General features: G+C 42.3%; 1 protein-coding gene and 1 long non-coding RNA gene across 7 annotated transcripts in view; one reads left to right on the plus strand and one right to left on the minus strand.

Annotated features, from left to right (window-relative positions):
• Positions 1-27,000, plus strand: part of LOC116960277 — a 133,383-nt gene that overhangs the window by 769 nt on the left and 105,614 nt on the right. The window lies entirely within an intron of this gene.
• On the minus strand, positions 40-26,278 carry TSPAN2 (tetraspanin 2). Of its 2 annotated transcripts, none has more exons than XM_042800157.1 (8): positions 26,127-26,278; positions 23,266-23,368; positions 9,749-9,846; positions 9,222-9,296; positions 8,583-8,684; positions 7,317-7,391; positions 6,504-6,587; positions 40-270 (listed from the first exon to the last, which is right to left on the minus strand). In XM_042800157.1, the coding sequence occupies exons 1-8, from the start codon at positions 26,193-26,195 to the stop codon at positions 259-261; spliced, it is 618 nt and encodes a 205-aa protein (XP_042656091.1). In that variant the 5' UTR covers positions 26,196-26,278; the 3' UTR covers positions 40-258. The 2 variants fall into 2 exon arrangements, with proteins under 2 accessions (XP_042656091.1, XP_032843170.2); XM_032987279.2 differs by having other exon boundaries at positions 40-4,530.

Consider the following 27,000-nt stretch of genomic DNA (forward strand, 5'->3'; position numbering starts at 1 on the left):
CGCACGCTGGAGGGCACAGAGACATGTTCTCTCGGGTAGTCGTTTACGTCAGGTTATTTTTATTAGAAAGTCGTTTCAAATCCAAGACAGAAAAGCTGCTAAAATGCCACTTTAGAACACACTGGGCTAAAGCGAATTCTGTTGATGTAAGCAACAGAGTAAGAGTGTGTGGGGCGGTTTCTCTCAAAGAAAGCTGCCGTAGAGGTAATTCTGCTACAGACTTTGCAGCATAAACCAATACGTCAGTTCTGTCCAGGGTCAGAATTTGTGCTATAGAAACAAATATAGAAGAAATATGTTATATTGGAATTGGTTTGTGTTTTGGAGAACCTAGGACTGGAGCACCAATAGAGAGGAAGGAGTAAGATTGAAAAGCTTTATTTATGTACATTTTCTATGAACAACATCTGATGCTGTTAATCAGTAGTCTCCAAAAGCTGTAAAATACAGCATTTGAAGGCTTAAGATAACTCAATTTCTTTTTCAATAGGTATGAAGTATACTTTGCTATAAAACCATCACTTTCAGTATGAAGAAAAGTGAAATATGAATCTTCATTGTAGGGATATTACAGGGCTGTGCTTCACCAGATCCTGTGCAATCTCTACAAGATACCAAAACTGACTGAGGTTTTCCTATAACAAATCAAGCTCCCACCGAAGGCAGTTACTTAGAAAAATTAGACAAGGGAAATGTGAATAATGATATTTAGAGATATCATAAGGGCATCAACAATTTACATCTGTATGATTTAGAACAATCTGTTTGACAGGAGAAGAAAATGTGTGTGATGTGCTTTTAGAATTACCGCCTGGAGGGATTTGATCTTTGATCCCTTTCTTCTGAAAGAGGTACAAGGGACAGGACTAAGTGGGTACTTCTGCTGGCTTATATGGCAGTTACTGTGTATCTGGTGCATACAGGCGTTGGAGTGTGTTAAGTAAATGAAAGCATGCAACTCTGGAGCATGAACTGTGTTTCAGGAAGTTTAGATACTAGTTTGGATTGAGTTACCGTTGAAAAGCTTTCTTATTGAAGACATATGGTGTAGTTGCTTGGAAATTATTTTGTACTGCAGACGAAGATGAAGGATTTTGCACTTTCAAGAGCTGAAAGAGCAGCAGCACAATAAACTGTAGGCCCTGTATGTCCAATTTCAGTAGCCGTAATCCTGCCTGTGATTCTGAGTGTTTAAAACGGGCTGCTCAAGCTAGTCAATGGAAATTGGAGTTGTTTAACTAGCTTTCATCTAAAAACAGGAAGGAATTCTTACAGCTTTGACAGGGAAAGAACAGCTGTACCTTCTGTCCTTTAATGAATTAAAAAAGACTTTCAGTTACAAAGATGCAGAGAAAACTGCCAATATATTATGCACCTCACAACAATAGATGACAGCATACAACAACAAAGGAGGCTATATTTCTGGATTCTGTTAAAGACTAGTAAATGCATAACATGTTGATTTCTAGCTTAAATTATACCAATAACTTAGAGAACTAAACCAGTAACTGGTATTATTCTGTTACTGATACACAGTGCAGTTATGCTCAGAAAAACAAATATAAAAAACACAAACCCAGAACACTATAGCAGAAAGTGAGGTTCTTACAGACTGAATTTATAGAAGGTTTCTTTGTACCACTCTTCCCTGTTTTCATAAGGCACTTAGATGTTTTTGTACTTCTGGGGGAGTGGTGGGGCTGGGGAAGCAACAGAAGTTTCTGCAAGCTGCCTTTTTATTCAGCGCATCTTGAAAGCAGGAGTAGGCATCTTCCAACTTACTCAAGAAACAGTAAACAAATAAAGAAGTAAATTGTGGTCCTATCATTACATTCCAGTGTTACGTATTTGAGGAATTAAAACCAACTATATGTAGATGTGTTTAAAATAAAAAAATACTATCATTACAAGGGGTAAATATAACAGAAGGAAATAGCTTTATTTGTAATTTCTATCCCTGTAGGGCAATAATCTTGGAACCCAAACCACTGACTTCCCTATTGTGTTATTTTTACTGTTTTTCCTGGAAAGCTGTCTTGCTCTGAATGGCAAAAATGGCACTATACACAGGTTTCTTCTCTCTGTCAGTATTACCTTGGTAGAAAACACCCTGGTTATATACTATCCCATTATCTGTTTAGAGCAGAACCAGTTGTAGGGACAGTCTCAGGTGTACCTGAGATCCATGAAAGTGCTTTGGCTATGTCAGTTGTCTGTTTACTTTCTTAGTTTCAGCTCGAGACCTTCATGGATTTGCTGCCAGTGTCATTCTCCCAGTTGAGCCTTTCTTAGGAGCAGACAGCAGACAGAGGCCCTATTTCCTGGTCTGATGCTTGCAGAATAAGGTCCCAGGCCCAACTTTTACATGGCATCCATAGCTAAGAGGCTGTGAACAGAGTGATACGAGCCTAACTCTTCTTTGGCATAAGGATATAATGTCTCCCTGTCAGCTGAGTACCTTAAGCTAGGTCCAGAAACTGCTCAGCTGGCAGTGCCTGCAGCATACCCAGCATTTAGTGCACAGCTGTTTCAGTGTCACAGTTTGCAGCTGAACAATTTGAAAAGAGAGATCTATGTAAAAGACAGCAAGATGTGCCAATTAAATCAGGCACATGGAACAGCAACACTATTTTCAACCCTGAAGTAACAGAAAAGTGACGGGAGTTGGGAAATGAGAGATAAATATCATGAGGGATGTGTATTTCACACAAACATGAGCACTAGAATGCACACGTTTTCTGAAATCCCGTTTCTTTCCATTGTGTTTCAGTGGAATAAAGACCCCGGAACTTGACTTGTAAATGCCTAAAGTCCTGTTGAACGTTATGGACCATTTCAAGGAGTTCTATAGTTTAGCTGAACTTTTCCCTATTGTGTATGGAACAACTGCATCAGAAATCTGAACTAGTGATCATCAGAGAGACAAAGCTGCTATGTGGATATTGTTATCAAAAAGATGTTCTCTGAAATGGTGAATAAGAATCTAGAGTAAGCCAAAAATTAAGAGATTCTGAGCCTTTGATGTAATTTATTTTCCCCTTCTGGGGAGAATCTTTCTCCCTTCTAGGCTGTTTTAAAAGGAACATTCTATTATGAATAAATATGACAAATAGAAAAATAAAAATATAGAAACAAACTATGTAAACGCAAGCTCTGAGGTATTTCAAGCACACAGTGTAATTTTTATACCTGACATGCAATCTAAAGGTGCCAGTAAGAAAATTTACTTTATGGCTCTGTAACAATGTCCCATCTTTCTTTCCTGACTTACACCTGCAAGAAAGGGTGAGAGGTTGAGGTAAGAGCCCCATGGAAGCTGTGATAGTCACAGAAGCAGAATCAGAGGGTATTAAAGTGCTGCGTGTCTTTCCCTGACCATTTTCACTCTTCGGTTGGCTTCCACAGGCCAGTTAGATTCTACAGCGTATCTGACAAAGTGGCTGCTTTTCTGGATATAGGCTCCACTCCTGCACCAGCATATATACCATATAGAGTCTTGCAGGATAAAGGGACTTCTGAATAAGAATTTTAGTGCCCCCTTTATCTCTTCGTTTTTTTGTGTGCGTGTCTCAGGCTAGCTTGGGAAGCTCAAGCACACTTTGCGCTACAATTGCTCTCAAATGACTTGCATTATCTTGTCAGCTTCCTACCACCTTCCCCCTCTTCCTTTACCCTGGATCTCCTTGGACATGTTTCCTCCCCCAGAGCTTTCTGCATTTGCATGAAGGGTCCAGTCCCCCCCCAAAAATAAAAATCCAGTTTCTGCATGACGGTGAAGTCAATGGGTCTACTCATATGACTTCAAGTTTGCTAAAGCAGGCCCGTAGGCATTACGTTTTTCTTTTTAAATAAAGTCCAATTTTATTAATTCTAGTCTGTTTGAGCTTTGGAAAGAACTGTTACAAAAAGGATCACAGGTCTTATTTTTTAAAATGGCATTTGTTCCTCTGCTAATTCTTGGCAAACAGGGGCTCAATATGAAAGGGCTTCAAGCACTGTATGCCTAGGGGTGTGTGTACACTCTTGCATAGTGAGACTCTCGAAGAATATGCATGCAAACATGCACACACAACATATTCCATTTGCACATACTTACCTAAACAATGTACTGCATATACAGGTACCTGCTCATGTGCATATATAATTGTACAGAGAGATATACATGTGCTTACACGATATCTGTAGATGTGTAAACTCTTAATTGCACATATACAAACATTAAAAATCAAATTAGTCTTAGATGCACCTTTGCTTCTCTAATTAAAAAGGACATTTAAAAACCCTTTTTGTTCACTTCGGTTTTACTGTAACCAATACAATTCACCTGCTCACCTAATGGGATTTTTTCCTCTCAGTATGTTAAAACACTAATTAAAATGCATTACAATTATTAAATTGGGTAGAAGAGCACTTCTTGTAAAGCTTAGTCTGGAACTCCTGGGACATAGTTGTGCAGTGAAAGTTTTAGATCATGTCTCTTGTGTTACGGATCGCACAGCACAGAACCATGCTGAATATCATGCCAAAGATCTAGAAGAGAAGGGATGCAATTAAGGGATGCAATTTAGGGGTCCACTTACAAAACAGCTATAAAGTAGTCTGCATATCAGAACAATGTGAAGGCTCTTAGGGCAGAGTAGCAAGTAACTGCTTCCGTCTACAAACCCCAAGACATTAGACAATTAGCATAAAAGATTTCACTGATACTCAAAGCCAAGATTTTATCTGCTTACACTAGTTTCACTATTCTTGGTTCTAAATGTTAAGGCCAGCATAATAGCCCCAAACATTAACATAAATTTCCCTGACATCAATAACTGTGACTATTGGTATTATGCCTAATACTGCACCAAAAGGTTCCGAGTTGCAGAATGCTTCTACATGGAATATTGTATACGCATTTGAGTAAGAGCAGAGAATGATTCCAGAGGAACCAGGTCTCTGGAACTGGTGCTAAGCATTGCGGTTTTATGGAGAAAGCTAAGCTCTTGACAGTTACTACTCAAGACCAAGACTATACGTTAAATATAAACCTCTATTCATGTTAGGGAACTAGTTAGCCGGGGGGCATGTTAAAAGCAGAGAACAGTGGGCGTTGCCTGAATCTCCAGAAATGTATTTTTTGCCACAGGTTGATTCTCCAAAGCTGCTATCTCATGAGGCTTCATTGCTAATGATGGGAGATAAGCAGTACTATCAGGCAGTTAAACCACTGAGTTCATATCCTCTCCACACATACCTCTCTAGGAAGGAGGAGACAGCTGACCAGTCATACCCCATGAAGTGTCAGAAACAAGCACAGAAATATGTACAGACATATTTCTGCTGCTGAAGAGGTAATTTCATAACTTCTGATGTATCTGAGGTGGGATGCCATAGAAGAGAAGTTCATATTTCTAGTGTATCCTTGTTGCGCAATGAGATTATTGAAACTCTGTCCCACCCATGTTGCTTTGCTGTATTTTTTTAGTACACCTTCATGTTTTATACAAACCACAGGATTGTTTAATTCTCTTTACCCACACCACAGTTTCTATCACGTACATAAACCCTTCATCGGCTTTTAAGTGTCCACAGTAAGTCCATGAACCTCCTGCTCTTCAGAACAGCTAAAGGTGTATGTATTTACTAATATTCTGGCTCCTCATGCTGCTTCTGACTGCTGCTGGTTTTTGAGTCTGAAGGAAGTCATGTCACGTGCTGAAAAATGCTTTCTGTCAAAGCCCGTGTTTGATACAGACTTCCCATTCCTGCCATATCCTTGCAGCAGGGTGACATCTATTGGTCACAGCTCGGTCATGAAGGAGCAGACCTTGGGAGTACAACAATGCACACTTGTGGGAGAAGGTGGACTATAAGCAAAGTTAGTGAGGCTTTGATGATACAGTTCGATGAAACAGCTACCTGCAACTAGGTGCTATGCGTTTAGGAAACAAAAGCTGTTCTGAAAACTATGCAGTTTAAAGCCTAATCCTTTAACAAAATACATACTGACCACTGGATCTGTGACCTAGAAAATCTGTTTATAAACTATTCTTCACACTGAAGAAATGCTACAGCCAGCATTATTCTGGAAAGCTTTTTCTATAGAAAGGGTAGGTACTCTCTATTCTTTATGAAATCTAATGAATGGATATTCAAAGGGCCTAAAGCATCAGTCTGCAGTTGTTTTGGAATAGATGAAATGCTGCTATGGTCTTTTGCTTTTCACTTTGGTCCACATGCACTCTGCCTTCGTGCTATTACAACAAAATAAGATTACCATTAGATACTTCAGACCCTGTCTGAGGACACAAAATGAACTGGTAAAACAAAGTCATGCAAGTCTGCTTGCACTGATGTGGGCTATTCCCAGAGAGAAGACACACCAGAAGTGGTAAGAACAGCTGCACCTTTGAGGAATCTCACCAGTTGCTGCAAAACACCTTCCACAAAGCTTTGAGTAAGGGACAGGATACTGGGCTCAAATACAGATTTGAGAGTGAGAACACGGATTTACTCACTGTGATGCCAGCAATTGCAATTCCAACAATTCCAACTAAATGCAGATTAGCATCAATTACATTCTGGATTTCAACCAGGCAGTTCTATTAAAAACAAAATTGGAAGATTTTTACTCCTAGAAAAATATACTGCAATCAACTCTGTCAGTTGTTCTCACCAAACAAAAGGCCAACATGAAAAATATTATTGTAGTCACTGTCCTGATTCTTGCATCTATGCCTTGTGTTTTGTTTGACAATTTTCACAGCATATTTCTTTTTTTAGTGAGACATCTATGCCTCTTCCCTGTACAGGCTGACACATACAAGCCATTTTTTTACAATCAGTTTTACCTAAATTTAAAACCCTTTATGTTAGGCAATGCTAAAGTTGTAACTGGCCCTTCATATTGACACTGTACTCACAAGCAGATTCCACAAAAGATAGAAGTAACAGTATCCTTAGCACCAGTGAAGTTTCTAGTCAGGAGTCTCCATGCGTGATTAAGGCAGGCACTTGCCAAAATTCAGCCTTCACAGGGCTTTTCATTTAGGACTCCTGTTCTGGTGCATTCTTTACATTTTTCAGATGATGTAATATTGTCTCAGCTACCATGGGATGCTACAAGCAGGCTTCAGAGATGAGGGCTAGGCATGTTCAATATGACCTATAACTTATTTCTGCCTCGACTCTGCTCCATTTCATATGGAATTTCATGATAGAATTTTCAAGGTAAAAAGCAAGTTCTTTCTTTTACTTATAGAATGTCTCCTGTTTTACTAAACACTTGACATGAAAAAGTGACTAGAACAGCCAGAACAGAGGACACTTGCCTTTGGCATTTGGATATTCTCTGGACAGGGTAATCCCATTTGTTGTTCCATATTATCTTTACCACAGCATTGGAGCTAAATGAGAGAGAGAGATGAAGAATCAAAGAAGGGGAAACCAAAGACTTGTTTCACACTGAAAGTGAGATAATAAATAAATAAATAACTATACAGATCAAGTGATAAATTGATTCCTTATATTAACTGCTAGCTCAGGTAGAGTTCCAACCGTGTAGGCCAAAATACTCAAAAATCAGTTTCAATTGTCTGAAGCCATAGCAAACAGACAAATTTGTATCAACAACAACTTCCAGAAGGTATTTTTATCACAGTATCTCATAACAAAGTAAACAAGTGAATTTTGGAAAAGCAGATCCCTGGATTACAAGGAAAGAGGAGTTGTTAAAGGGAGAAAGCAGAAAGCTCAAACAGCACGTACAGAGTTATGGGCAATGCACAAAAGCTGCAACAGAGAATGCTAGAATCTTTATTTTTGACAAAACATAGTACTGGGTTTGGAGACAGTAGTAAATCAGAGCCTACAGAGGGCTTGTTTTTCCTGTTTGCCTATCTCCCACAAAATGCTTGGAATTCTTCTTTGGGTCAGAAATAACAGCTATGGGAGAAGGACAAAAGGGTCTGAGGTTGTGAAATGTTTGTTTGAAAGAACGTGGGAATGCTGTAACGAGCAACAAAGCTTGGGCTTAATCTCTGTGGGAGGCAGTATGGATACAGGATGGACACAACAGAATTCAAGAAATCACAGGTCCTAGTTCTGATTCCGACACTAACTTTTTGGGTGGCCTGAACTGAGTCACACACGTGCTTTTGTTTATTTACCTACTTCGTTCAGTCAATGACCAGACCTGCCACATGGTAGGTCCTGAGATGGGTCACAGTTGTTTCTCTGACAATTGCAGAGAGATTCAGACCTTTCTACCTCTCTCTGCATTTGTGAGTATTTATTAATGGACTTTAATATCCAAAAGGGCCATAATAGTCATATCTTCTGCACAACAAAGACCAGAAGCATCAGCTGAAATTTAAAAGTGTGGTCATTTTCACTTTCAAAGGTAGGGATCACTGGGGATCTGAAAACCAGAATTCTGACAGAGCCATCAGGAAAACAGGTTGTGAGCCTCTGGCTCTATTTTAATTAACACTCAGTTCTGTCCTTTCATACCTCAGTGGGAGGCATTCTGAATTTTAAAAGGTGATGTGACAGTATAGTAGTAGTGCAAGGTATTAAAGTTCAGGAGGACTACTCACAGCTAAGTGGTAGTGATAGATAGTCCTGTTGACCTTCCCCCCAGGGTTTTTCATATAGTCATCATAAATGTCTTCATAGATTTTCTGGGCTTCCTGTATTGCCTGCAGAAATCAGACTTTCCAAATGAGTGGCAAGTAAGTCTTACCCTCAATCCAGTGCAGACTTCCAGTTTGTGTCATCAACTTCCAGAGCAGAAAATTATGCCTGGTAAACTGAGGTATCATGACTGGAAAGATAGGAGATTTTGTGGCTTGATGGCATTCAGAGGGACTCTGCATGGGTCAGAATGTACATATGCTGCATTCTGTGTTTTGGTTATACACTGTTACTTGAAGTTCAGTGCTTGAATTTGTTTTCCCTTTTCCCAAGCAATACCCCCTGATTATATAGTTCTACTTGATGTTCTTTGTGGTTGAACCACACCTACAGTTTTTCTTTAATTGAAGGGAGCAAAAGCTACATCCCATTCTGGACTTGTAATAACATAAGCTGTCATTACCTCTAGATAAGAATGTCAGAGACTTTTCCTGAGAAATGTTTCCTGGGAAGTTTTCCTATGCAAGAGCCAGACTGTAGGTCAGTTGGCATTGGAATCCATAACTGCCCTATCACTATATTAGAAGTTGCTTGCTACTTACCACTTTCTTGCCTATAAAGGCAAATACTCCAGCAGTGACCTCAGCTGCAAATATCACCAACAAGCAAGCAAAGAACTGCAGAGGAAGAGGAGAATCTTATATTAATACACCTTGCACAATTCTGCTTTATATGGACCGCCAGTCAGTCCCTTGTCCTTGCCCAGGCCTTAACAGTCCACACAGTAACTGAAAGAAAGCTGGTAAGCAAGGTCCATAACAAGGGTGTCAAGTCAGATTTCTTGTAATATGGAAACAAAGGTGGAAATGGTAAAGATGTAGCTCAGATGGTAGCTTCAGAAAAGTCAGAAGGTAATTCCAGGAAATATATCACATGAGGCAAGCAATGGAACTTCTTCATGTATGGAAGCTCTGCAATAGCACGGTGGCTAGAGATGCCCGATTAGCCAGTAAAAGGACGTAGGACATTTCAGGCCTTGAACAGTAAAGATCTTCCCACTAACGACACAAAATATATGCTTTTGAATGATTTTCCTGTGCAGCCCAGGCCCTTGAAACCTTTTACTTACTGCTCCAAGTAAGCACTGAGACTCCCGCGCTGCTCCACAGCACCCAAAAAATCCAACTGTGGTCATGAGAGCCCCTGCTCCCACCAATACATAGAGTCCTATGAAAAATCAGAATCAGAGAAGAATTTAAGGTTTTTCTTCCTGAAGTCTGCTACCTATATTGTCAAAACCACACATTTTTAAGTAACAGTGGTCTCTGGCTCTCATAAAGAACACCTGTTGCACAGAAAAGTTTCTCTTGCCACAAAAGGAGACCAATGATGTCTTCAGAATTCTTGGAGAACCTCATGAAGACAAATAAGATGACTTCCATCTCCCAAGTTTCTTGTCCCAAGGGCAGCTCAGTCCAGAAAGAACATATACCATACCATCTGGAACCACCTTACAATTCTTCAGTGAGGAATGTAAAGCAAAAAAAAAAATCCAACATTGATCGAGGGCTGATTTCTGTGAAACCTGGGGCTGAAATGTGCTGTACTGCTATGTAGGGATGGGACTTATGAAAGCTATCTGGCAGCTATGCTCTATCAGTTGTCTGGCAGTACATGAAAAAGGACATTTGAAGATCTTCAGGAAGGGTATGGGTGCTATAGTGTGATGTTCCTCTGAAAACAGTGCATTGGCTGGGGAAGAAGCTGACTGCTATTGGAAAGAGGATGATTGAGGGAACTCCTTGTAAATTGTTGGAGGAAGTAAATGAAACAGCGAATTTGTACCCTCTGCCAAAATAATGAGTGGGAAGAACAGCCTGCGGAAGGTCATAAGCTCAGCAATAGTCCTGAGCTTGGACACTGCAGAGAATTGAAGCCTGTGTACAGTTCAGTGATTTGGAGCATAGCATCTTTCCTTTATGGTAAATAGCTGCTTTATACCCTCCTGGGCAGGCATATTCCAGCATCATTACTTTACATTTTTTTTCCTCCAAGATATTGATGTGTCAGAATATGAGATACCAGCAGCTTTTAAAGGCTAATGTTATCAGTACGTTATGATCAGAAGACTTGGAGAAGAGTCTCCTGAAAATGGATAGAATCACAGAACCAAATCACATCAGATATTAAAAAAGGTGATTCTGTATAAAAGGAGCGGACTGTCTAAGACTTAGAGGCCAAAATCCTTGCATGCATGGCCTACAAACAGCATCTCATGATGTATGCTGCCCTCATCTGAACTGCAGAATACCCTCCCACCACCTTATTTCAGTAGGCAGAATCAGTGGCATTGCAGCAGTCGGTGGCAACGCTGCACTGCCTTCATGTTCTGGACATTCGCAGGTAATTGTTCTGCAGCTTAGGGGACTGCTCAGACACCCTAGCCAACTTCTTCCTGGTAGTGCCTTCCTGAATGGACTTAAGGCTACTGGCATACTGTGTGTAGACAAATTTAACGGCATAAACAAAGAACAGCAAATAGTGAATCATTAGGTTAAGATTAAACACATTAAGAGGATAATGTAGCAATCTGGGGATGAGGCTACCAGCAAAGACCCGGCCTCAGACAAGTATGGAACATGGGAGATGTCAGTATAGCTGCATACATAGTTAAAGATTTAGGACCCTAGCTATGTTCAGAACTTGACAGGACAAACGCTGTACAGGTGAGGGGAATAGCATTCATCTCTGCCACCTGTAAAACTGCTAGAAATACTCACATTCACCTGGTTTTGGTTTTGTTGTTTTTTTTTTTTTTTTTTTTTTTGTATGGGCTTTATGTAGGACAAAAGGAAATGGGAGCACAGAATTTTTCTTTCCTCACTTGTAAATTTACATGCTTGATCTGTGCTTACGCAATACATCCTTTCATGTGTGGTGTCAGTTCCCATCAGACCACAACAACTGTGTTTGTGCATTGCCTCTGGGTACCATGTCAGCCAAAGTACAATAGGCTCAGTGCAGTGCCTTGTAATTCTGTTCTTTGTCTTTTGTGGGCAACGTGGAGGACAGGCAGAAATATGCCATGCCAGCCCACTGCTAGAAAAAGCAGTTTAATTTCCCTCATGCCATTATGATGGGACAGTGGAGCTACAAGCTGCGCACACTAGAGGGAGCAGTAAGCCTTGCTCCCAGCTTTCACTTTTAATGAGAACGTTTAGTATTCTCAATTACCAATTTAAGCATTATTTTAAAGTCTGACCAAATCTTGAGGGTTAACAGAGCTGCTGGCATTTACTGTTAGCAGGCTTTCTGTAACCTGGACTACGAAGCTCTACAAATGACAGTTTGCAATGATTGCTAGGAAAATTAAACAAACAATCAGTATATGGGTGCATCTAGCTACTCTGTCACATGGATGCAGTCTGCTTGGAGAAGGCAAACTCCTTCCTGCTGTCCAGTCATTTGGCACATCACTGTCCAGTCACTGTATATCAACCAGGTATCTATCTCTGCTATTACAATCATTTTCCTCCCTTCCATTCTTCTTGCCCTGGTACCTACCTTGTGCCAAGGATTGATGCTAAGGAACACATTCTGCTAAATAGCAATAAACTGATTATAATTAATGTATCTTTGTCAGGTCTGTGATGCCAGATATGTGGGATTTGCTGCTGACCATGCTGGCAGTTCACATTCTGTGTTTTCTAGATTTTTAATATTCAGCATCTTGTGACTTACTAGGACTGAGCATTCTTCAAGCTGATGCTTGTACACATATTCACAACACAGTGGTTTTTACTGAGGTAGGGATATACAAAGATATGTATGGCTCAGGAGAGAAAGGTCAGCCCCTTGTGAAAGATGAATTGGAAAAGACAAATAACTCCTCTCAGGTGCAGAACCTGCTGCTCAACTGCCAAAAGCCAAAACTGCCATTTCCTGACATCCCCATGGTAACAAACAGAGTGTAATTACAAAGATGTTTCCTGGAGCCTTTTCTGCATGTCACTCCCTACTCCAGCCCCTGTAATTACTTATCAGGCAACTTAGCAGAGAGACTTTTTGATTAAGAAGACTGGAAAGAAGTCTTCCTATTTCTTTTTGTCACTTCCAGCCCACAAGAGACAATGATCTCTGAGGCTCAGGGGTGAGACCACTGTCAGGAATTTGGAGTTGCTTTTGTCTGAGAAACAGACTTAACATTTTACTTGCATGACTCACAGCTAAACCGCTACCTCAATCAGAACTTCCCTTTTAAGGCGTGTTACAGGAAGAACTCACACCACTCGCTAAACAAAGCTGAGCTTGCTCTGTGTCTGGCCCCACAGCTGAGCCAGCCAGGAGTTTAAAACCACCTTCTTCCATCTTCTCTTCAGGAGAGTTCATTCCACACTTTGTCCTTTCTCAGCCTGGGACTAGTAGTTGCCGATACTCAGGGAGCTATTTCTAGACGGAAAATAATGATGACAATTAAAAAATTTCTACAAAACTAAAGATGTTTTTACTTGTCTACTATATATACACCCATGTTGTCTTTCACCCAGTAAAGAGACGCTTGAAGAGTAGCTTGAAAAAAATTCAAAGGGACCAGGTTACTTCCCAGCCTGCACTGTGAGGTTTCCTAGCTCCCCACATCCAGGTGTGCTCCACTGGAAGATATTTCCAGGAAGGGTATCAAAGAAATAGATTCAGAAACATCCTAGACGGTGTAAGTATTTAAGACAGGGAGCTAGTATTTTTTTTCCTAGTGGGCTATATGCAGCATTTTAGGCATGATCACCACAAATTCCTAATAAGAATAGACCTGAACTGAAAACCAAGATTCTCGAAAGGAAAGAAAAAGAAAAGGTTGACAATGCATGGCATCCCTCAGAATCACAGCCTTACCTAGAAACATCATGCACTGATAGCCATCAAGTTAGCCTAGTTAGGATGAGCAAAGCAGACAAATCCAGAAATTTGGTGGTGTTAATGTCATACATTGCTGTGCAATAGTATGTCAGAAGTAACGTAAGTTTTGCTAAAGCCCCTTTCTTTCAAAAAAGCAGGATGGAAAGCAAAGCTTTAATCGGCTTCTCTTCATAAAGGCTTCCATTGTAAAATACAAAGACTTGGCATAGCCTCCAATTTGGCACATACAGTGCAGCAGAGAAACAAAAAAGACACTTATAGTCCCAAAATGAAACACATTTGATAGTTAGAAACTCTGACACAAAAAAGTTCACCACAAACCTCAGTATGGCAAAAAGAAGTGTGCAACTCAGGTCAAGGTAGAACGCTTGTTTTGGTGAGTAAAAAATTTTGAGAAAACTGACTAGCTGCAGCTTTTTGTGCAGCACAAGTAAAAAAGTGCAAGGTAAAAAGGAAGTAAATGTTTGTGGCCTGTGTGAAATTTTCCTCTTCTTCTTGCCTCTGTTCATTTCCTGATTCCTAATTTTCTCACTTTGATCTGTGTCTGCTAATGAAGAGGAGAGAGAGTCTGATGACTAACTAGTCTCTGAATTCATTGGCAGCAGACAACAGATGAAGAGAGAATACCGAGAACAGGCACACTGCTATGGCATTACGGAGGGCAAACACTGGGCTTAATGGCAGAAACCTGCCTTCTATGTGACCACTCACAGCTCAGGGATATTTACTGCACCTTCATGCAGGACCCACAAATGAAGGAACTCTCAGTCCCTGAATGCAAAGGGATTAAGAGGCACATTCCAAAGAATTAAAAGCCATGTGCAAAACACAACAGAGAATTGCTTGACCTGAGGAGATATATCCAGGACACTGACGACTACGAGGTCGACTGGAGCAAATATGGGCTTCTTTGTAAACACAAGAGGATGAAAAATGAAGTGTCATAGGACTGGGGTTTTTTGGACAGAGCCTATTCTCTTCACCTTTTTTTGTGGGGAAATATTCAGGTTTTGGGGTGATAATTTGCTTTTTTTGTTTTAGCTGTGCTAAAACACCCCCCCACACAAACACAAGAGATTTTTATAAGCTGTGAAGAGAAACTAATACTTCTACTTTGAGTAGCAGTAAGTCAAGTGAGAGAACACCTAATTACAAATTGATTTCCCTTCTGGCTGAAAAATAGAGGGTGTAAGGGTGGGGAAGCCCATACTTCAGCCATTGTTTCATTCTTCAAAGAACAAATTTGGAAACCAGTAAAGCATCAGATTTTTTATGTACTTGATTTTTTGATTCATCCCATGGGGAAAATCATTATTTTCTGGAAGGAAAATGTCAAAAGGGGGTATTCCCTGTGAAAATTCCAACAAGAAGGATTCCCATTTTCTAGCAGATTCTGCTTTGCAATTACAAGGGGAATTAAAAAGTTACCTGTCAATCTCAGAGCAACCCATGGCTCCCAGTAATGAAGAATGGCAAATCCACAACTCAGTAGAGATCTCTAGATTGGCATCTATGTTCATGGCATGGAGTTCTTCCATAAGATACTGTTTCCTCTGGGTATGAGCACATATAGCCCACTGGGGCTGTACTTGGAGACAGCAGATCTGCAAGTGTGAAGAAGCACCTCAAGAAGGATAAAGGGTATTCTGTGCATCATTTCTGGATGAACTAAACCTCTGTGATTAGCTGTGAATACAGAATTTCATCACTGTAGAGTAGGTAAAAGGATGGAGTTTTATAGCTGCTGACTGCAATATATCTTTATGTGTATCGAGTGAGGGAGGGATCAGCTCCGTTTTAAGAAAAATGACGTGAAATCTGCAAGACATCTGTTTTTTGTTCCTTAGAGCAATTAAGAACTGATTTCAAGGTAATGCACAAATCTATGTATAACTAATCTGAAAGGAAATGTCACCAGTTCTTTAGTCTGTCATATGGCACTTGGACAGAGTAATAACTGTGTCCTCAGAACTGGAGTCCCTCTATGCTCCTGTTGTAAAGAATCACGTGATAGGCAGAAGGGCATACTACCAATGTTTTATGAACAGAAAAGAAACATTACAACATAAACCAGGCAGGTGGGAACCTACTAATGTGAACATTAAAACCATTCTTATTTCAGACAATGCATGAACCATAACCACCACCACCATATACATTCTGATGGCCGTCTAGGCTTGTAGAGATCTAATTTCAGAGTCTGAAATAGAACCCACTCTCAGAGTTGTTACTTGGTTTGTTTTTCCAAAATCTTACCGATGGCTTTGAGTCAGTATTTCCTGTATAGAGCCTGATGCAAAGAGCAGGAGCAAACAAACATATACTGTCTCTCTGTCTGGCTTTATTTCACATGGGTTTCTTGTTTACCTGGCTGCTATGGTCACTTTCCATTTTAAATAATTCTACTTTTTCTTTTTTGGGCTGAGTAACTAACACTGAACAAACAGCCAACTGTTCACACTCCTCTGAGAAAACAGGAAGCTCTGTTCTTGGTATAAGGGAACCAGAGGCAGTAATGCCAGGAGTCCTAGAACCCAGACATGACCTGAAGAGATTTTTCTGAGGTTGTATGTGCATTACTGTCTGGGAGATAGAAGGACTGAGGCTTTCAAGCCCTCAGTAGAGCACCAAGGAACTTGTAATGCAAATGCACTATTGGAAAAAATGAGAAACACACGTAGGAGTTGGAAGTAACAGGCCGGACAGGGACAGCTGTGTATGTTGTACATGGTAGTAAAATCAGTTTCTCAAACAGGCTTGTTACTAGAGATTAGCATTTTTGTGTTAAGAGATTTTTAGTATATTTATCTATAAAATACATTTACAAAACTGGAGAAGAGAGGCAGGCTTTTCTGAAGGAAGATGAATTTCTGGAGAATTGGAAAATACCCTTAATTTGAGCATATAATGCACAGACCTAATTACAAGTCTTGTGTGAATTCAGCAGGGGTTTTGTGGTCTTCCTGAAACCACAAAAGAATTACAGATACTAGCCAGTCTCTAGGCTTCTGCCTATGCACAAATCCTGAGTTTCAATTTAAAAGCAACCTCACTGCAATGTAACATCCTAGTCCACTGCCTTCCCCTTCCCACAGAATACCAGGACCTGTTACATTTCTTGCTCACAAGTATCTCACAACCCTAATTAACAACATCTACCTCCTCAGTAGTCTCCAGTGGCTCTGTCAATATCTACTTCACCCTATACCAAACTAAAGTGAAGTCAGATGTAATCAGCATACCTGTATTAGGTGGATCTGTACTACTGCAGTTGAACTTCACGGAAGTGAAGTGTGGTAATGGATTCTACAATTTAATGATATGAACAGTGTGATAAACTTCCTAATATGGAAGTTTTCATAGTGGATAGTATGATAATAATCTTGTCCAACTTCTTAGTACTTTTTCTATTTTTTTTGCATCCTTTTTGACCAGAACATATATATTATTCAAGACACTGACTGCATTGGAAATTTACACAATGACATTTACATTTTTCCATTGAATTCTAATTTCCTTTCTTATTAATTCCTGATGTTTGTATGCCTTTTTGACTGCAGCTGAGCAAGGCCCTTTTGTCAAGAGCAACTGACAGTTTAAGATCATGTTCCTATGTGATGATAGTGAATTTAAAGTCTGTGTTTATACTGCTTAGATTATCTGTTACCACTTGCATTACTTTGGTTTATTGATAATGTATTTCATCTGCCTTTTAAATACTCAGTCATTTGGTATTCTGAAATCCTCTCACAATTCTATGCAATCCTCTCTAGATTAGGACATCCTGAATAATCCTATGTGTATGCATACATTTCCATGCAGATATCAACGACAGTTATACACTTCTAATGCTTAAATGCGCAGGCTGCAAGCCACCCAAAACAGAAAACAGAGTATGGCCATAATGCATTCACAGAAATCTGCAACCCCACAGTAGCAAAAGTTAGGACTCTGAAAATAGTTGTCTTTACCCACTCAAGTGCAGATAAAGTAAGTTCTGGAACAAAACAAGCCAACTCAATCGAAACAGTCTCTGTAGATGTTTTTTAAGTGACACACCCCAAAAAGGAGCTCAGGGCTTTTTTGTTGCTGTTTTATTTTTTTCCCAGCAGACAAAATGCTTTCCTCTTTGGCTTCATAGTGGGCAGTCCCATTGTATTTCCAGCTCTCCAAATGAAACACAACACAGGACATTTCCCTTGAGTTAAAATGGGTTATACTGGTTTGGTTATTTTTCTATAGAAAAGAGACTTTAGAGACTGGCCTCTAGAGCAGTTACTCCTTTTAAAAAGAGTATGTATGAAGAACAAAGCATGCAACTGAAAAGGCCTGAGCATTCTTGGAATTTAATACGCTGCTACAGTAAGAGGAAATATCTTGATGTCTTTTTACTTCATGCAGGACAAGTTTATTCTCAGTCACCTGGGTCACTTGCTACAGGTGGCTGTTTCTGGAAAAGTAGAAGTGTTGAGCCTGCAGTACCGGACTCTGGCCTGTGCATGGGCAGTCTGACCAGAATCAGGCACAACTGTTTGATAGCTCTCTGAGGTAGCCTGAGGGAGACCCCCTGTACTCCATGTACTGTCAGAGTTCAGCATTCACAGCAATGTGACCAGTGCGCAGGCACCAGGGTGACTTGCAGCTGTCTAGAGGAAGAAGAGGGTGCATCAAAGAAGGAAATGGCATAACTGTCTTTTCAGCTGTTGCTAATGTGTGGAGCTGGCTAGCTTTTAGATAGCTACACACAAAGAGAGCAGAGTCGGGAAGAAGGTTTACCCAGGAGGACAGTTTAACAGACAAAAACCATACAGTGCATTATCATGATTAAGTGATTAATTAAAACAAAAAAAAAAATAGCCTCCTGAATCCAGCAAATTGAAAATATAAAACAGTCAACCTGAGGTAGATGGACAGATTATTCCATTAGGCTTAATTAGTTTGTCTTGTTAGAATTATAGCTTTGTGGTGGCTGTGCTTTTACTCTGCCAGGTGGGATACTGACTCTTAGGAACGGCTGCTAGGTTTTATGATCCAGCACAGAGACTGAAGACTTTTGAACGACTTTCATTTTGAGTAAAGTTGTTTTTTTTGGGTGGGTGTGGGGTGGGGGTAGCGGTGGTGTCATATTTTTTAAGTAGATTTCCAGTGTAGCAGCTTTTGTTTTCCACTCAAGGCCACTAGCAACCTTTTCTAAGGCAGTCTTCCTCAACTACAGAACAAGAGACCGGCACACAAGATGATAGGAAGACAAGTTAATTGCTTAAGTACAGACTAAAAGCCTATCCAGTAACCATGGCAGGGCCATCTGATGCTCCTTTTGTGGTACTGCAACTCTACACCAAGGCTACTTTGCCAATAGCTCTCGTTTTAAAGGCTGATAGGGTTTGAGAGGCTATGGATTTTGCAGAGAAAATACTGTTGACTAGGACTATATTGCTTGACGCCAAAATACACGAATAGAACTATAACAAAATGAGGCACAGGAGCAGAGAATTGCAGTTCACATGGATTTAACTGCTGGCCAACTCCTGTTTGCCTGGGCACCCACTACTATGGAGAAAAAATACTAATATCCTTCAACTCCAGACATGACTTCATACGCTGAGGCATGTGCCATCTAACTGTACCTTTCAAAGCCAGAATGATCACTTATGCTCTCACAGACCCCAAGTAAAAGCCACAGCCACCCTGAAACTTCTTTGCACAACTGGTTTGGCACCAATGGATGCTTGGACCACAGATTGGATCATGGAACTGGAGCAAAGAGAACATAACATAGCAGAAAGTTTGTGAGCTCTGGCTGTGCAGGAAAAGCAATGCTTAAGTGCTGCCAGTTACGAGAAAGAGTCATCCAGATTTGATTAATTCACATTCATCAGTTTTTGTTACCACTCCTGCTGAGACTTACTGAGTACATACACTTCATTTTTATTGCTACTGGCAGTGATATGATCCTCTGCACCTAATTTATTAGGGATACAGAGAGTTTGTCCTCCATGTTGCCTGAAGAACCAGAACACTTTCCTCTTCATCTACCAAAAGCAAAGAAGGGAGAATGGGTGTCTTGAACTGACCCTTTAAAAGTCCGTGTGTTAGTTGTTACTTCTCAGATGCTCAACTTGCACTCAGCAGGCACTGTGTCTTCACTTCTGTGCTTTAGGTATTGCTAAATTTAAGAACAGCACTACTACAGAGAATTAATTAAGGACCAATTAATTGTGAGACAGCAATGCTGACATCTTGGGTTCACACAAGGCATCTCTCTTTTCCTTCTGATTGTTGTAGACTCCTGCCCAGTAAAAATCTTGCCAGAGTCTCAGTACAGGAGTTTCAAGAAGGATGAGCAATCCTAGAGAATTCCCTTTATTCTACAGATCTTTTCTCCATTTGGTCAGTATGGTGCCACAGACAACTCAGATGAAGGAGGTAACTGTCAAGCTACTCATCTTTGCTGAAATTTTTTTTTTTTTTTTTTTTTCTTCTCTCAAGTACAGCTAAGAGAGGAATATATGAAATCTTCCAGAGCTGAACTGCAGTAGAACAGGAAAGCTACAGTTTTGCCTCACCACTTCAAGCACAGGCACAAAAAACATACTATGAAATGGAGGAACACAAAAATATTGTCATGCCTGCCACTGCAGTGCGAACTCCAAGAGCTGGGGAGCTGCAGAGAGAGAAAATCCAATTTTAGGAGGCCACCCCATTGTAAGATACATCTGGTAAAGTGGATGGAGACTGTGTGGGTCCCAACCTTTTATACTGTAGATTAAAAACCTGCAAGCTGCAGTGGGGAATGTGGATCACTGAACACAAAACCACAAGCAACAGAAAACTAAGAACACATATGTGCTTGACCTCAGCAGTGCTGCCTGTAAGTTGTTCTCAAACCAACAAAAACATTTCAGTGGATGGAAAAGATGAACAGGCCTGGTTGCCAAGACATGGCCTGAACTATTCAAGGGGGCAGAAACGACATCTGGACTGCTGGTAAAGAACAAGGCTATTTAAGGAGACTCATTCTCGCCTAATGGAAAATGCAAGGATATAATTATCAATTATTTTAAACTAAAACAATATTTCAGATCCAGGAAAAAAAAACATCACAAGGAGGCACAAGAGACAATCTGGTTAGATTCAGCTGGCAGCTCAATACAGGTACAAAAAGAGCAGAATGTGCTGCTCTTTAGAAGCAAGAAAATTAGATGTTTTCCACAAGATTATGATTCTGGACAGTGCTTCAACCTACAAAGCAAACTGTGAGTGCAGCTGTGCTGTTGTTCCAAGCACTGACACAAAGCTGATCTGATCACAGGGGCTTGGGTTATCACAAAGCAGCCACAAAAGTGGTCAGTGGAACAGAGCTAAAAAAAAAATTTTTAAATATATGGCCATGTGTTTATATCTCCAAGTCATACTGATGACCTGCTTTCTCTTTCATCCCTCTCGATGCAGCTCTTTGTGTGCTGCACAGTGTTCCATATTAAGAATTCCTATGCAAAATTCTGGCTGTTACCCAGAATGCATGTTACAGAGCAAACACACAACGCCAAATAAACAACATTTCTAGTCTCTGTGAGAAGGGCCCAATATGCAACTGCCAAGGGGGGCTCAGAGCTGAAACCTCATAGAGAGGTAAAGCTCTTGAGCATGACCATCAAGTGCAGCTTTGCTGAAAAAACCCCTACTGTTATTGAACTTACCACCATTCTTGTACCACTGCCTTAGTCACAATTGTTAACAGCCTCAGGCTTCTGAATGGCTGCCCCATCAGATGCTCAGAAGTCACAACAACATTTAACATGATTTGTAATGAGGGAGGACAGCAGAAAATTTTTTGGTTTTAACAGGAATGCTCCATTCAGAGCATAATGCCTATTACAAGAAAGGGCCAAAACTTTGCTTTAGAATTCAGTCAAACGTGCAAGTTTAAAAGAATTCTCAACATATTTATGTCCTGTTCCTTGGCACTTCCTCTGCTAGCAGTTACATATTACAGCATATAGCCCTATAAATACATGTGGCAGCCCAATAGTTGAATGTCACAGTATATGATGAAACTTTTACAAGAACAGTCCCCAGGACTTCCCAAAATTAACAGCTCTAACCAGCTTTTGTAATTCTTATTCAGAACTGAAGCAGATTAAATCTTTTAGAGATTTAAATACACATGCACCAAAGAATATCTTGTTTACACAGTGTTACAGTCTGCCCTGCAAAGCTGTGAAATTACTGTGGTGCTTATTCACATCACAGGAACAATTACTTTCTGGCTTCTAACAAACCAACAGTACTTGAATTTGAAGGCCAGAACATCCTTCTGTCTTGCTGAATCTCCTGGGTCAAACCTAAATGGATGAGGCAGGGAAGAGTTCCAAGATACAGCATAGGAAATTCAGCAGGTATAAACTGGATCTGGAAATTATGCTGATGATCTAATATGCTGCTGACATAGCAGCTCAGATGTAAAAGTAAATCACACTTCCTGGCTCTCTGTGTCAGTGGAGGTGCTACAGGGTATTTTACAGTAACCCTCAGGTCCCAATGAAATATTCACCTGAATGGTTTTGTTCAGACTCATAAACTTGTACAGAAGCTTTGCTGGACATAACATTCTATTCATCTATTCCCATAGTACTATATAGTCAGCTCTGTGCCTCTCGCCTGGTTGCATATATTCAAGAAGCTTGGGGTTAGGCCTGTAGTGTATCAGAGTCAAGGTCTCCACTAAAAGAATCAGGGTACTTAAAGTAACTGCACAGCCCAGGCAATATTCTTGTGATGGGTAACTGACTGCTACAGGACATTTTGACTCAACTTCCATGTCTGGCCACCCAGCCAGAGTGGCTTGATGGACAAAGCAGGACTGGGTATTCATTCAAACTTGGCATTTGTAGATGCCAAAAATGTCTGCACGAATTGGATTTTATTGAGTCCATGTCCAGGGGTGATATATTAAAACAGAAAAAATCTGACTCTTCTGGTGTAAAGGCACATTACAATTTCCCATGGATAGAGAAATGCAGTTGCTGTCAGTCCTAGACAGCTCCTATTTAAGGATGTCTATAGATATGTAACTCAGGTGGCATTTCCAGAAAACTCAACTGGAAATCCGAGAGAGAAAAAAAATTATACTAAATGCCTAAAATTAGATATGACCAATAGGAATTCTGTGGTCTTGGGGAACTAGTTGATTCCTGCCTAGGTTAGACAAACAGTTTTTGAGATGACTGAACACTGTGCAGTTTTACTTTTCAGGTGTGGAAGGATTTGCTCTCATAGTTAAAGTCACACTGAAAGCCTCTGTCTGCAGACACAGGGAGAACTGGTGAAGTTTTACTGCTACGCTGGTATTAGAAACATTCAGAAGTGACACTGTTGTTTTGTTGGCTGCACAGAAACTCTGGAAGGCTATATTGGTGAGCCCCATGTTCCAGGAGTCTCTGATCCATCTCAACTTCTATTCCGACAGAATTGGCACAATTCACTTAGGATATGTGAGGATTGGATCAAATCTAAGTTTGAGAATTCAGTTACACCTAAGGAAGTTGATGCCAAGCTGAGAAAGGATGAAAGCCATCAATGCACATGACACACAGCACCAGAATGTCCAGTTTTGTATAGTTCAGCTCAGGAATTGTTGGCCTTCATGTAATTCAATGCATAAGGTGTGTCACATGTCTCAGGATGAAACCAAGGCTAAAGGCTACTGTCATCACAGGAACTTCAACTTACCCATGAAGAAGTACTCTGGAGACTTTTTGTCTGAAGCAAAGTCTGCCATAGCCCCACCAAACCGCAGCCATAGACCAAAGGCAATGACAGCCAATCCTGCCAGCTGGAAGATAAACAGACCCGTAAATACTTTAGTAACAACTGCCTGGAGAGCATCAAAGAGGTGTCATTGGCACCTTACACTTTCTTGAAATCCCACAGCTCAGGATTGTACTGTCAGAAAAATCAGGAAGCCCTTGCCTGTGTTTTGTAACAGTGAATTAATATTACAGTGCAATGTATTTCTTTCAGTTCTTCAGTGTAGTGGTGCTTCTGAACCTACTAGTGACTTTCAAACCTTGTAAGTAAGCTCATTTAGTCATCAAAACTTTGCCTGAATCGCAATGGGTAGTGGAGTGGGGCGAGGGGGTGCATGGAGGGGAAGTGAGTGCCCATGAGAAGAACGGACGGGATGCAAAACTCATGTGGAACACTGCCTTCCTTCCTAACCCTCAGAACTGCACTGTAGTCAGGCAGTATGCAGGAAGCTGCTCAGGGCATGGGTCTGGAGTCAAGATGCTGTTACTGTAGGTAAAGCACCTCACGGTGAAGTGCTGCATGACCAGGAGTTAAGCCCTGCTGACTTGACACACACCAAAGTTTTTTTTTTCAACCCTCCTAGCTGGTTTAGGGCTAAATAACAGCCTTTAGGGCTGAGAGGTGTCCCCTTCCCCTCTATGTATCACAGGTCCAGCTCCAGGGTAACAGCTGTAGAAAGACTAGCTGGACCTCTAAATCATCATACCGAGCTACAGGAGACCATCTGCCATTCCAGAACTGCTGCTTAGTTTAAGATGGGTTCTGTTTAGAGGCTTACCAGAGAGGCAGGCTTGCATTGTTCTTAGGGATGTGCTGAAGTTAAGTGTGTTCAGACCAATAATGATAGGGCATTTTTCTGTAAATCACCATGGGAGGTAAAAGGATTATTACAGTGTACAATATCTTGGATCACAGAAATGACTAACAAACAAGTGATGGATGCTGTCAGATGCAATGAAAAATTCCCTGTAATGTGAACAAGGCTAGATCAAAAGGGAGTGTCAAGGCATGCTGTTTGAGGGGAAAGATCTACAGACGGTCTCAGATGCACTGCATGCCAGACATACTTATAAGCCTACCAGGCAATGGTGTGTGTCCTGGCAAACAGCTTCAGCATCCTGCAGGACCAGGCACAGTGCTCTGCTACTGTTCCGATGGAGGCCCTGAGCCTACATCTGTAGCAACTGTGCAACCTGAATGAGGTTCACAAAACACCTGCTGCTTACTAGATCCCTGGTAGCCTGGCATGGTGCTTTTTTCATCTGTCCTGCATTGCCTGGCACTTGATTCATCTGGCATAGCTATAGCAAGCAAAGAAAGCAGACAAAAATATGGCTGGAGAGCTTGGGATCACAGCTTTCCTCACAGAAGCATCACAGCATAGTGTGAGGTTCTCCTGCCACCCCAGTCATCTGAACCTCCCCACTTGCAGGCGCGGACTCTGCCTTTGGACTGCTAGAGCACACCACAAGTCCCCTCCTGTCAGTCCAGCCTTCTAGGTGCCTCTGGTAGTTTGGATGTGTTTGAAATGAATGCCCCCAGTCCAGCTGAGGAGATGGTTTATTCCATCATAGTGAAAGACAGATAACAAAACACAGTACTTGTCACTTTTTGACAAGTAACAACATAACACAAAGCTTTGTCCTTCTACTGACTTGCAGCTGCAGCTGGGCAACATCACTCTGCTCCTACAGCTTGAGCACAGCAGCACTGTGTACCCGGAACTTGCAGTGCTGTCACCAAGAAGGAAAAGCATTTGGTTTAACTGTGTTTCAAGCACGAAAGAGACGAAAGCCCCAAACTCCTTGCTCCAGAGATGCTGGACAGGATTGTTTTGTGACTTCTTTTTAAAAAACAGTGCATCAGAAAAAAAAAAAAAAAAAAGAAAAAGTCATTTAATAAGATAACATTGCTAATTGTTTTCCAGTGTGAAAACTGGGAAAGCTACTGGGAGGGAGAACACAGCCTGAGGGAAAGTGAAAGAAAAAAGAAAGCTTGAATTCAGTTGTGCTATGGAAATGTGAGACTATTAAAAAGGTGCAATGAGGGGAGAACGGGCATAGTATTCTCTAAATCTCTTGAGGGCTTTGGAGTAGACACTATTCATTGCCACATTAGGGTATCTTTCAGCAAAGTAACTGCAATATGATGCAAGGACTTTCTCTTAGGATGAACTTGTAAAAGTAGCAGCTGTTGGTTTACTATTTGGAATTACATTATTACAAAGCATTGTGATGCTATGAAGAAGTGTTCTGCTGCAGTGCACTGCATGGGATGCTGGGAGAACCTCCCACAGCCTCCTGTTTGAAATTTTATGTTTGTTGGGGAAATGGTCACTACTTTAAATTATCAGTTAAGAAAGATGTCGTCTTTTCTCAGCGATGTCATATCAAGTGTGTACTTTCCCAGGAAGAGCCGTATCGTAATAGGAGCGAGTAAACGCCGAGAGCATTGGTAGGGCACTCTTGTAAGGTAAACTCTGAGCCCGTCCTGCAGCACTCCTCCTCAGAGCTCGCCTCGGCGCGGGGCCGCCCCCGGGGCCGCCCCCGGGGCCACCGATGCTCGGTCCCGGCGGCGGCCCGGCACCGCGGCGGCCCGGCACCCCGCCGCCCGCGCTCTCCCCCGGGGCCGCCGGCCGCGCGCGCCGGGGCCCAGCGCCGCCGCGGGGGTCGGGCCTGGCCGGCCGCCGGGGCCCGGGAGCGCCCGCGGCAGGTGCCGCAGGCGGCACGGCTTCGCCCGGCCCCCCTCCGCCCGGCCCCGCTCCGCTCCGCCCGGGAGCTCACCCAGAAGGTCAAGTTGAAGATGAACAGCAAGATCTTGATGCAGCGCATCCCCTCGCGCGCCGTGCCCATGGCGGGCGCTGGCTCCGGCAGCACCTTCCGAGGCGGCTGGGCCCGACTCGCCGGCGGCTCCGCGCGGGGCGGTGCCGGGAGGCAGGTGCAGGGCTGGGCGCGGCGAGGGGCGGGCCGGGGCCGGGGCCGGGGCCGGCGCTGCCCGGACCGCCCCGGGCCCGCCCCGGGAGGCGGCGGGGCCGGGCCGGGCTTCGTGCCTAGAGCGCTGGCCGGGGCCGGGAGGGCCGCCCTCCGCGGCCCTGCCCTGAGGGCACGGGCCCGCTGCCCGCACGGCGCTGCTTCCCGGCGGCAGCGCGGCGCTCGGCAGCCCGGCCCTCGGCAGCGCGGCCCTCGGCAGCGCGGCCCTCGGCAGCCCGGCCCTCGGCAGCCCGGCCCTCGGCAGCGCGGCCCTCGGCAGCCCGGCCCTCGGCAGCCCGGCCCTCGGCAGCCCGGCCGGCCGCGGGGTCTGGCCGCCCAACCCGGGCTCAGCCGTGGGGACGGCAGCGGCGGCTCTGCTCGCCCGCCCGCCCGCGGCAGCGGCTGTCGGGGGCACGCAGCAGACCCTGTCGCCGCTTTTTCCGCGTGCGCTCAATAAAATCCCTCTCTCTCGGGCTTCTGGCTGTGGCACGTGTCTCAGGCTAAGACTTTAAATTAGACACTTACATTTGGCGGTACTAGAATGCAAGCCCACAAGCAAGATCGAGAATTTGACGTGTGAAGTATGAGGATAGCAGGAAGAGGGTCGTTCTCCTTAAAATTGTTTTCACTCTCATAAACCAAGGGCCCCTAAAATTCATTTTCCAAGCACTAATACTTCCAATCCTGT

Source organism: Tyto alba, unplaced genomic scaffold (assembly GCF_018691265.1).
Source record: "Tyto alba isolate M040663 unplaced genomic scaffold, T.alba_DEE_v4.0 Super-Scaffold_30, whole genome shotgun sequence".
NCBI lineage: Eukaryota > Metazoa > Chordata > Aves > Strigiformes > Tytonidae > Tyto > Tyto alba.